Consider the following 14,154-nt stretch of genomic DNA (forward strand, 5'->3'; position numbering starts at 1 on the left):
ACAAATGAACAGTTAATAGACATACAGAGCCTATACAATAGTCCATACAATATCACATCACTTGTGAGCAAGGCCAGCTGTCCTTATATCCGAAGTAATTTTCTCTAATCAGAAGTTGCGAGTCGCTTTGCCCCCCCACCAGTGCAATCTAAGCAAACGTTGCTCACATCAGAACTGTGCTTATATAAGGAGTGATTACGTCCAGCTTCCAACTGCTTCCCGAGTCACGTCACGAGGTGAAGCAGGAAACGTGAACTTCTGAGTGGAGCTCCCTCCAGTCCGGCGGAGTCTCCCGTCGTGTCAGGGAAGTTGACGCCACAGAGCTACTGCCGAGTCACTTCAATGTGGGCTCTCTCACCCGGCGCTAGGGTGGCGCTGCTTGTCACTCGTCACAGTGTGTCACACTACAGGGTGTGTCACACTGCAGGGTGTGTCACACTACAGGGTGTGTCACTACTGCAGGGTGTGTCACACTACAGGGTGTGTCACACTACAGGGTGTGTCACACCACAGTGTCACAATACGGTGTATTTCGCTACTGGGTGTTCTCAGTCATACAGTGCAGTTTATTTTCTCCACACGGTGTATAACTCTCAAACCGTTGTTCCTTTCGTGAGACAAAAAAAATCACATTTGCCCGAGGATAATGGAGCGACGTCCAATTTGGCAGAAACGTGCACGTGTGTGGAGAAGTGTTTCATTTGCACATTTGATTTAAAAATACGTGAAGTCTTTTTTTTTCCATATAAATAAAACAAAATGACGAAACGGTGCGTGTGGTGGCGTGCTGTTCAGACGTTATGAATGTAACTGCTTTAGATTGCTTCCGGAATTACATTCAAGGCTCTTCCAATCTTCACAGTTGGATGCTGTTATCATCGAGAATGTGTTGGCCGGAAAAACAGGCACATATTTGTCCGTGCAAGTACATTTGCGTCTCACCATCTGCCTTGTTTTTTTCTACGTTGTTGCCTTCGTACCCATTTTGCACGTCCGTTCATGTAGCTGCCTGTCATCGCTACGTGCCGGGCGCTAGTGGCTATAATCTTGTTCTGTGGAGGCAGCGAAGGGTTGGTGGATTGCACGAATGTTGTCTAACTCCCTTCATGTGGACATTGAAGTGTCATGCCCTGGCTTGCCAGGGAGATTTCAGTACAGCAAGTGGATTCATCTCCATGTGTGTTTCATCTGTATGGGATTGGATGCTGCCCTCTCGTATGCGTAGGTGGTTCTCCGGTTTCCTCCAAACACTCATTAATGGACTGAAAACATCTTCATACATATAGGGCTGCAGAGCTGTCGTGATCATTGGTCATCTGTGATTCCTCGTGCCTCCGAGTCATTCTCTCTCGTCGCGAGTGAGCGACTCGTGACACACAAAGTGCTTGTCCACAAATGAACCACAATACCTTGCTGATCTCGTAAAGGAGTATAAACCATCATGCAAACTCCGGTCACCTTCACAGCAGCTGCTTTTGGCTAACTATCAAACAAAGACGGTCACTGCATTGCGGACTTTCAAATGCGCTTCTGCGGCCGTCTGGAACGCTCTTCCTTCCGATATTAGGAAGCCACTGGAGCTACGCACATTCAAATCATCATCTAGATTGAAAAATCGTTTCTTTAGAACTGTTTTTGGGTTTCGTTTGTTGTCTTTCTCCCGCATCTTCGATTAGCACGGTTGGCTACATATGGTGTGAAATAAGTTCAACATACTTAAGTGTTCTGAGCACAGTGCCATAATAACCTGTCCGTCTGTACGACTGAATGCTTGCACTTGCAGAGAACTCCTCCTAGAGCACTCCACTAATTTCAACGAACGAGGAGGCATTTCAATCTTAGGATACGTAGTTTATGAAAGCGAGGTCGAAATTATTTTAACTTTGTAGCATACGATTGGCTCGTTTGGCTTATTGGCCCTGGTGCTGCTTATCCACGTTATCATTTACACTGTCTCTGCTTGTGATTTCAAAATCATACCATGGATAGCCACAGTGGATAGGCACAATGGAGAGGCATGTTCCATTGCAAGAGGGTTTGTGCAAAAAGGGGGGGTTAAGCCGGTGGGGGGTTTGAGGGGCACACAGTGGGGGGGGGGGGGGGGGGGGTATGGGCAGGGGGGTTGAGGACGTCTGAGGAGGAGGGGGGGGGGGGCACTGGGTGAGGTGGGGGGCCGGGGTGTCAATTGGTTGTGGAACACTTCTTCTACACAAAATTACTCTTCATTAAGAACCCGCTATATTTTGGCAAACCCCCCTCCATGAAAGTAATGCAATGTATTACCACCGATTCTCAATGGGATTCCCGCTCGTGTTAGTACCTGTCTGGAGGTGTTTAATATTATGTTGTCGCCGCCGTACTCACCGGGGGACCATCAGATCCGGAGAGTCCTGGGAGTCCTGGTTTCCCTAAGGGACCCTGCACACGCACACAGCCACACACCACACACACACGCACACCACACACACACGCACACCACACACACACGCACACAGCCACACACCACACACACACGCACACCACACACACACGCACACCACACACACACGCACACAGCCACACACCACACACACACGCACACCACACACACACGCACACACACACACGCACACAGCCACACACCACACACACACGCACACCACACACACACGCACACCACACACACACGCACACAGCCACACACCACACACACACGCACACCACCACACACGCACACCACACACACACGCACACAGCCACACACCACACACACACGCACACCACACACACACGCACACAGCCACACACCACACACACACGCACACAGCCACACACCACACACACACGCACACCACACACACACGCACACAGCCACACACCACACACCACACACACCACACACACACGCACACAGCCACACACCACACACACACGCACACCAGCACACACACGCACACAGCCACACACCACACACACGCACACCACACACACACGCACACAGCCACACACCACACACACACGCACACAGCCACACACCACACACACACGCACACAGCCACACACCACACACACACGCACACAGCCACACACCACACACACACGCACACAGCCACACACCACACACACACGCACACAGCCACACACCACACACACACGCACACAGCCACACACCACACACACACGCACACAGCCACACACCACACACACACGCACACAGCCACACACCACACACACACGCACACAGCCACACACCACACACACACGCACACCACACACACACGCACACAGCCACACACACACACACAGCACACCACACACACACGCACACAGCCACACACCACACACACACGCACACAGCCACACACCACACACACACGCACACAGCCACACACCACACACACACGCACACAGCCACACACCACACACACACGCACACAGCCACACACCACACACACACGCACACAGCCACACACCACACCACACGCACACACGCACACACCACCACACACACACGCACACAGCACACACCACACACACACACGCACACAGCCCACACACCACACACACACGCACACAGCCACACACCACACACACACGGCACACAGCCACACACCACACACACACGCCACAGCCACACACACACACACGCACACCACACACCACACACACACGCACACAGCCACACACCACAACACACCACGCACACACGCACACACCACACACACACGCACACAGCCACACACCACACACACACGCACACAGCCACACACCACACACACACGCACACAGCCACCACCACACACACACGCACACAGCCACACACCACCACACACACGCACACAGCCACACACCACACACACACGCACACAGCCACACACCACACACACACGCACACAGCCACACACCACACACACACGCACACAGCCACACACCACACACACACGCACACAGCCACACACCACACACACACGCACACAGCCACACACCACACACACACGCACACAGCCACACACCACACACACACGCACACAGCCACACACCACACACACACGCACACAGCCACACACCACACACACACGCACACAGCCACACACCACACACACCACACAGCCACACACCACACACAGCCACACACACCACACACACGCACACAGCCACACACCACACACACACGCACACAGCCACACACCACACACACACGCACACCACACACCACACACACACGCACACAGCCACACACCACACACACACGCACACAGCCACACACCCACACACACACGCACACAGCCACACACCACACACACACGCACACAGCCACACACCACACACACACGCACACAGCCACACACCACACACACACGCACACAGCCACACACCACACACACACGCACACAGCCACACACCACACACACACGCACACAGCCACACACCACACACACACGCACACAGCCACACACCACCACACACCACCACACACACACGCACACAGCCACACACCACACACACACGCACACAGCCACACACCACACACACACGCACACAGCCACACACCACACACACACGCACACAGCCACACACCACACACACACGCACACAGCCACACACCACACACACGCACACAGCCACACACCACACACACACGCACACAGCCACACACCACACACACACGCACACAGCCACACACCACACACACACGCACACAGCCACACACCACACACACACACGCACACAGCCACACACACACGCACAGCCACACACCACACACACACGCACACAGCCACACACCACACACACACGCACACCACACACCACACACACACGCACACAGCCACACACCACACACACACGCACACAGCCACACACCACACACACACGCACACAGCCACACACCACAACACACGCACACAGCCACACACCACACACACACGCACACAGCCACACACCACACACACACGCACACAGCCACACACCACACACACACGCACACAGCCACACACACACACACGCACACAGCCACACACCACACACACACGCACACAGCCACACACCACACACCACCACACACGCACACAGCCACACACCACACACACGCACACAGCCACACACCACACACACACGCACACAGCCACACACCACACACACACGCACACAGCCACACCACCACACACACGCACACAGCCACACACCACACACACACGCACACAGCCACACACCACACACACACGCACACAGCCACACACACACCACCGCACACAGCCACACCACGCACACAGCACACACCACACACACACGCACACACACCACACACACACACGCACACAGCCACACACCACACACACACGCACACAGCCACACACCACACACACACGCACACAGCCACACACCACACACACACGCACACAGCCACACACCACACACACACGCACACAGCCACACACCACACACACACGCACACAGCCACACACCACACACACACGCACACAGCCACACACACACGCACAGCCACACACCACACACACACGCACACAGCCACACACCACACACACACGCACACCACACACCACACACACACGCACACAGCCACACACCACACACACAGCACACAGCACACACACGCACACAGCCACACACCACACACACACGCACACAGCCACACACCACACACACACGCACACAGCCACACACCACACACACACGCACACAGCCACACACCACACACACACGCACACAGCCACACACACACACGCACAGCCACACACCACACACACACGCACACAGCCACACACCACACACACACGCACACAGCCACACACCACACACACGCCACAGCCACACACCACACACACACGCACACAGCCACACACCACACACACACGCACACAGCCACACACCACACACACACGCACACAGCCACACACCACACACACACGCACACAGCCACACACCACACACACACGCACACAGCCACACACCACACACACACGCACACAGCCACACACCACACACACACGCACACAGCCACACACCACACACGCACAGCCACACACCACACACACGCACACAGCCACACACCACACACACGCACACCACACCACACACACACGCACACAGCCACACACCACACACACACGCACACAGCCACACCACACACACACGCACACAGCCCACACCACACACACACGCACACAGCCACACACCACACACACACGCACACAGCCACACACCACACCACACGCACACAGCCACACACCACACACACACGCACACAGCCACACACCCACACACACGCACACAGCCACACACACCACACACACGCACACAGCCACACACCACACACACACGCACACAGCCACACACACCACACACGCACACAGCCCACACACACACACGCACACAGCACACACCACACACACACGCACACAGCCACACACACACACACACGCACACAGCCACACACCACACACACACGCACAGCCACACACCACACACACACGCACACAGCCACACACCACACACACACGCACACAGCCACACACCCACACACACACGCACACAGCCACACACACACGCACAGCCACACCACACACACACGCACACAGCCACACACCACACACACACGCACACAGCCACACCACACACACACGACACAGCCACACACCACACACACACGCACACAGCCACACACACCCACACGCACACAGCCACACGACACGCACAGCACACACACACACACGCACACAGCCACACACCACACACACACGCACACCACACACCACACACACACGCACACAGCACACACCACACACACACGCACACAGCCACACACCACACACACACGCACACAGCCACACACCACACACACACGCACACAGCCACACACCACACACACACGCACACAAGCCACACACCACACACACACGCACACAGCCAACACACACACAACGCACACAGCCACACACCCACACACACGCCACACAGCCACACACCACACACACACGCACACAGCCACACACACACACACACGCACACAGCCACACACCACACACACACGCACACAGCCACACACCACACACACACGCACACAGCCACACACACACACACACGCACACAGCCACACACCACACACACGCACACAGCCACACACCACACACGCACACACGCACACAGCCACACACCACACACACACGCACACAGCCACACACCACACACACACGCACACAGCCACACACCACACACACACGCACACAGCCACACACCACACACACACGCACAACACACGCCACAACCACACACACACGCACACACCACAACCACAACACACGCACACAGCACCACACACACACACGCACACAGCCACACACCACAACACGACACACAGCCACACACCACACACACACGCGCACAGCCACACCACCACACACGCACACAGCCACACACCACACACACACGCACACAGCCACACACCACACACACACGCACACAGCCACACACCACACACACACGCACACAGCCACACACCACACACACACGCACACAGCCACACACCACACACACACGCACACAGCCACACACCACACACACACGCACACAGCCACACACCACACACACACGCACACAGCCACACACCACACACACACGCACGCTCGTACTTATATACACATACAGAAGGCACATCCACTTACACGCAAATAGGTTAGCCGCATACACCACGTGACATCGCACCAACCGAGCGGGGAAACCTTAAATCTCACAATACCGGAGGAGGGGAGAACCACGTGCATCTACGTGGTCTTGAGTGGTCTATTGCTATTAACATTATTATGCAAATGGAGATGGGGGGGGGGAATGAAATGTTATATTCTGGGAAGGCATTGTTGACCAGCTAACTCACTAAAATGACTTCCTGGGAACTTCAGAACAGGTGGCAACCATATTTCCGGGTGCCAGTCTGAGCTGCCTCGTGGCTGTGAGCAGCAGGGCCTCTCCCAGGGTGCCCCCTCTGTCTGTGTTCCCTTCTTCTTCTGCTCGCTACTGGTGGTGGAGGAGGAGGTTGGGGCTGTTGGGGCTGTTGGTGTGGTAAGAGGCGGTTGGCATTGGCCGGTGTGGTTTTTGGAGAATAGGAGGTTACGCTGGACTGGGATTTCATCTCATCCCTGTGACATTGGAACGTTTCATTGCATTTCGTTGGTTCTGACCTTTGGTGCCAGTGGTGTTCATTATGTGAGCGAGTGAGCAGGTTCTAAGTTGTGTCATTATCCGGCATTATCGTTATTTTGTTGGTGTTTTTGTGTTTTCTCATTTTCTTGTAAAGCGCTTTAAGATTATATTTGCATTTCAGCTTTGAATGCATGCAAATCCTTATCCCTTTCGACACACACAGAAAAATATCCCCACCAGTATAGCCTTAACAGACTTTTGGGGCAAGTGCTGTTCGCGACCACCTATGAAGTATGGCACGGCACACGAGGGGGCGGGTGGCCAGTGGCACGGACCAACACACACAGACACGTGTACCCATACTGGTGGCTGGATGATTTTAAAAAGTAGCAGGTATCCAATGACTTAATTATTCGTGGTTCAAGAAGTCAAAGTGATCTCCTGCTCAAATGAGCAATGCTGCTTACAGCCAAGTGGCCAATGGTGGGAATTCCACATTCACATGGCGGCGGTAAGTCTATCCATAGGACAACTAATTTTTGACACCCCCACAAAGCAGTGCTTATTTAATCAACCCAGAAAGGGATGATGGGCCGAGTCAACCCCAAACCAGGATTTGAACTCACAACCTTCCGACTGTGAGACCCTCGCTCTGCCAGCGAGTCACCTGGTCAGATACAAGTAACTGCCATGTTCCCGTCATTGATAACTTTACTTGACATTTCGTTACTCTTAAGTTTAAATGATCAAGCATTTGTCTCTCTCGATCTAACCTCAGAGAAGCCAGCATTGCGCTGTGGCTGCTAGCCGTGAGTCGTGGTCTGTGCGAGGACTGACTGCTGCTGCTGCTGCTACTATCCTCACACAAACCCAAGCTGCCCCAATACCATAATAATAGCCCTCCTTTGTTTCTTGTTAAATTATTAAAAGGTTAATAGTAAAGAAAGTAAATCGACGTCGACAACGCTAAGTAACGATACAGGCTGAAAACCTGGGTGATAGTGCAAAGATGTGATCACAGTCGCGTGTTACTTCCCAGCAGTATGCGGTGTGTGCGTGTGTGTGCGTGTGTGTGCGTGTGCGTGCGTGTGTGCGTGTGTGTGCGTGTGTGTGTAAGAATTGTGTTGTGCTCTCCTTACCCTCTCTCCCGGGATGCCAATAGATCCCTGAGGTCCTGGGGTTCCCTTTAAAAAGAGATCACAAGACGAGAAAACAATCTCCGTGAGTGTTTGTGCACGAGTGCGCGTGTGTGTGTGTGTGTTTGTCTTTGTGATTTTGTGTGAGTGTATTAAAATGCGTGTGTTTGTCTTTGTGACTTTGTGTGAGTGTATTAAAATGCGTGTGTGCGTGTGTTTTTGTCTTTGTGATTTTGTGTGAGTGTATCAAATTGCGTGCGTGTGTTTGTGTGTGTGTCTTTGTGATTTTGTGTGAGTGTATTAAAATGCGTGCGTGTGTTTGTGTGTGCGTCTTTGTGATTTTGTGTGAGTGTATTAAAATGCGTGTGTGTGTGCGTGGGTTTAAGTCGGTTCGTGTGCAAGTGCTTGAGATGGATTGTTGAATCGCAGGATTGTGAGAGGTAGCGGTGGCGGCTTTGGGAGGTCTTCATCTAGCAGTGGATTGCTCATGGCTGATGATGATGTGGGTGTGTGCATATGTATGCAAATACGTTTGTATGCGAGTATGTTTGTACGTAGCTTATTGGATTCCTCCAGTATAAATAAATATGCTGATTCTGTTTGCATACTGTGTGTATCTGTATATGTATTATTGTGTGATGCTATACGTGTGTGTCTGCGTCTATGTGCATAGGTGTGAGTATTAAGATCGCGTCTTTATTTGTGACGCGGGGCTGGTAGTGGAAATTCCACATTGCCATGTTGGAACCAGACTTCATTTGAAGACAAAAAACTGAAAAGCTAACACATCCGTCAATCGTATTGCACCTTTGAAAATAAAATATATAATGTGTGAGGTTTTGGGCGATGGCCTCGCTTCATAGCACACAGACAGAGAGTCCAGCGAGACAGAGGGCATGGTAAGGCTTGATGACAGTACTTTACACCATGTTCTTGATTAACAGGGTTTAAATTGGCACATGAATAGTTACCTAATGGTGGTTATTGAGTAACGGACACACCATTCAATGGTTTAAATAGGCATCGCTTCATGAACTAATTTGTATTAAAAGTAACATTTTTAAATGTTGACTGCTACTTTGCATTATGAGTAGACGTGTTTTAGTCAGGTCAGTGGAAACACCACGAGCATTAGACAAAGAACCTCGCCACTAATGACTTCCCACAAAGTGGTAGTTATTTTGTTTAACACATAGGCTTTCGCGACCAATATTATTCATAATTTATAAATATCGCGATCTAACCCAAAAACGTATATTATGGTAGTTATTTGATCAGCGCTGGAAGGCGACAATAAAAAAAGAAGAGGTCCTTCTATTGCGTAACATTTGAACCATCTGTGGAACGACAAGAGAATCCAATCATAAGAGAAACACATTAAACCGAGAAAAGAGGAAAATGCTATCTTGAAAACGGCAACACTCGCTGGGCCTCTTGGTGTGCCCAGGCAGTGCATGACGATGTCTTTATTGATTCATTTGATGATGATGCTGCTTTTGTTACCGTTATTGTTACTGCTGCTGTGCTCAGCACAGTGACATCTGGACGTTTTTTTTTCAGGCATTGTGCGTGACACAAGCGCTTTAATAAGCGACGGAATTGTCTGTTCTCTCTTCTCCGCCGAGCGATTTTCATTTTAACGCTTGGCTGTTAGGAGGACCTGTTTCACCCGGCATTATCATCAGACGAGCGCGGTGCTCCCGTTCAATAAATAATTACGTATTTTAATAACAGACGACGGATAAATCCGAAAACCCAATGGGCGATGAGCACAGCTGCATGGAGAGATAGCGCGGGGACATCGCGAACAATGAATTGAGTGCATTTTAAAAGTCATACATTGCCTCCTGAAAAATGTGTGCATTTTGAATGTCTTCCGGATTCTGTACAGCTTTATATTCTGTAATCCTAAACGAGCTTGCGAAAAATCAGCCTTCGGACTTCATGCGATAATCCGTTTAAAAACTTTCACGAATGTTCATGTCAGCTAAAGTTCCATTATTATTATTATTCATACCAGAATAATACTGGAATCAACGTTAAAATAAAACGTGGGTAGGCACTCATCTTCATTGGTGGTCCTGAGCAAATCATATTAATCCCAATATTCCTATGGAAGGGACCATTCTATCCATAGAATCACCACTGTTGATGTCCCACAAACTGGTAGATATTTTATTCATACTTAATGGATGATGATGGGCTGATTGATTAAGCATTAATATCTGTATTCACAACCTTCCTATTCTAAGTCTTGTGTTGTGACGACGGTGCCACGTGGAGGAAGGACTCACTGAGTCCCAACACTATTTTTATGACATTCTTGTGTTGGGAATAAGTAGCCATAATTCTATAAATTCAGGTGTTCGCCTCGCTACACTGTCGACACATCTTCCAGAAAAGCCTCACTGAATCTCAAAACTTTAGAAACATGCTTTAGCTGTTGTACATTTCCACATGATTAGCAACTGGTAAAATAAAAAAAAAAAATTTTAGTTTGTTTGACTACTTTTTCACGAGGGTCCTACCAATTGGCCGCAGTCAGGGTTGGTGTTACACTGTGTGATCCAAATTGAACAATTTGCGGCGTCATTTTTTTGCATTTCGATGTTTAGCCGCTGCAACTACCGCCAGAAAAAGATTATGCAATGAAAAGGGAACACATGTTCTGTTGAGGCGTCCTCAGTAACGGAGATGATGATGTTGTCATGACGACGCACCTGAGATCCAGGATTTCCCTGCTGGCCGGGAGGACCAGGTTCACCTTGGAGGCCCTGAGGGAGGTGGGGAGAGTGGGAGGGTGAGCAGGGCAAGCAAGCGGAGCACAGCTCACCCAGTAGATATCTCACCCAGCAGACAGCTCACCCACTCGACAGATCTCACACTAGGCAACCCATCCTCTCGACAGAAAACGGCACTGACTGCACCTCGTGTGCATTATAACTCAATCTTGGGTCTTTCGGTAAAGTCACATAGAATGGAAATAATAAAATAATAAAAATAAAACATAATAAAATAATTCTCACGACGTTTATTATGTTTCATTTTTATTATTTTATTATTTCTATTCTACGTGACTTTCCTGAAAGAACCAAGCAGATGAATCCCTGCAGTCACGAAAGCTTTAAATCGAAAAGCCCGACTCTCTTCGTGAGGTCCAGAGTTTGCTTGTCTTGAAACAATGCTGCTGAATCCCCGCACTCCAAGAAGGCCATGCGGCTGATGGGTTGCATGATAAATATTTATATATGTTTATACGTGGAGATGGATATGGGTAGAAGACACATTTTTTGCTATTTAAATCCTCCCCAATGACCCGAAGGGATTATTGCCATTTGTTTGAGTAGCTCGGGGCATTCAACAGAACCTCTGAATTTGGCCAGAACCTCTGAGTTCCAAGGTTTGTACTCGGGTTGTACTCGGTTTGTTGAATGATAACCGGTAAACTGGTAACCGGTAAACTGGTAACCATTTTCTGAATCAATTACCCGTTCTGAAAGTCAGGAACCGTTCACCATCTCCAGTGGAACTTTAGTCACGAATGCACCGATTTAATAAATGGGTCCAATTGTTTCAACTGCCGTGCCGGAAGATGGAATCGAACCGGCAACCTCTGGATTGCAAATCCATGGGCGAACCATTACACTGCCACACAAGCTCCCTGAGTTTCTCAGAAAGGCAAGCCTGTTAAGTCTGTCGCTCTAGACATTATGTGTGGGGATCCGGTCATCGTTTCACCGTCTATGTCGAGCTCTTCGCCACCTGTGATCAAATAAAGCTGGAAAAGGAAGCAAACCGAGTTGGCTAATGCCCGCCCCATATTTATCACGACCATAATTACACTGCTAGCGAATGTGGCGTATGCCAGCTTGGCGGATTGCCATTTTCCATTTAATTGCAAAGGAGAATAAGAAAACAACCCCTGCAGGGTTTGTAACAATGTGAACCAACTAGCGTGGACAAGACACAAACACAACACGTTCATCAACGACACTGTGTGTGACCTTACAAGGCAAACTCTATAATGGGCGATATGTCGGGCAATGGCCCTTCTTGGCCCTTCTTCATCATCGCAACAACAACTAAAAAGGGACGACTAGCCGAAACATCTCCTATTATCCATGTTTTGCCTTTCAGGGCCACCGTGTTATCGACAAAAAATGTGTTGAGATTTGTGTTAATTTGTGCTCATGCACCACAGGAAATGCTGCAGCAGCAGCAACATCATCACCGAATGATTTATTTCATGCTGATAAGAAGCTGTTGGAGGGATTTTAATATAAATTCTGTGAAGTCATCAGTCATCTTGGGGGCATTCTCTCTCTGACACAGCTGGTGTTGCACTGGCTGCTGTTCCAGTGACGTTTTCGTTTCCTTTTTTTTTTACACATTTGCTGAGCACTAGGCTAAAGGCCCAAACACGTCAAACAACATGCGGCAAACGTGACAGCAGCGGACATGGCACGGAAGCAGTACAACGAGAAGATCGTGTTGGACAAAATAAAGAAACATCCACAGCACAAATAAACATAGCATATGGACATGAGCATGGTTGGCTACTGCCGGTGCAAAAGAAGTTCAACATAGGTACATTTTTACATTGAAATACATTTTAGCCATAATTTAAATGAGTATGTGCCTATGGGTTGTTGTTATTGTTTTATATGTACACTGCATAATGAGGTGGAGCGGTCGTATAATAGCTAACATCAGCGGTGAGTGAAACAAGTGGCGAATGATATCTGAATCAGCCCAATGCCCCTCCCTCGTTCACCAGGCCACAGAGCCCGGCGTGGTGAGGCCTTTCAAACAGCAGCGGATTGACGTAGGGCTGTCATTTATCTGTTCATGTTTTTCATGCGTAATAGTCCACAGACCATGC

At 50.3% G+C, this 14,154-nt stretch overlaps 2 protein-coding genes across 3 annotated transcripts in view; one reads left to right on the forward strand and one right to left on the reverse strand.

Moving 5' to 3' along the window:
* The window catches only part of LOC133354779 (collagen alpha-1(V) chain-like), a 278,739-nt gene that overhangs the window by 116,567 nt on the left and 148,018 nt on the right, over nt 1-14,154 (reverse strand). For both annotated transcript variants that reach the window (XM_061571899.1, XM_061571897.1), the window contains exons 24-26: nt 11,993-12,046; nt 9,276-9,320; nt 2,365-2,418 (exon numbers count right to left, since the gene is read on the reverse strand). In XM_061571899.1, coding sequence (XP_061427883.1) covers nt 2,365-2,418; nt 9,276-9,320; nt 11,993-12,046 — 153 coding nt within the window. The remainder of the gene's footprint in view (nt 1-2,364; nt 2,419-9,275; nt 9,321-11,992; nt 12,047-14,154) is intronic.
* Nucleotides 1-14,154, forward strand: part of LOC133354780 (uncharacterized) — a 417,798-nt gene that overhangs the window by 49,240 nt on the left and 354,404 nt on the right. The window lies entirely within an intron of this gene.

This window comes from Lethenteron reissneri, chromosome 48, assembly GCF_015708825.2.
Source record: "Lethenteron reissneri isolate LAM-NWPU_2019-01 chromosome 48, ASM1570882v1, whole genome shotgun sequence".
NCBI lineage: Eukaryota > Metazoa > Chordata > Hyperoartia > Petromyzontiformes > Petromyzontidae > Lethenteron > Lethenteron reissneri.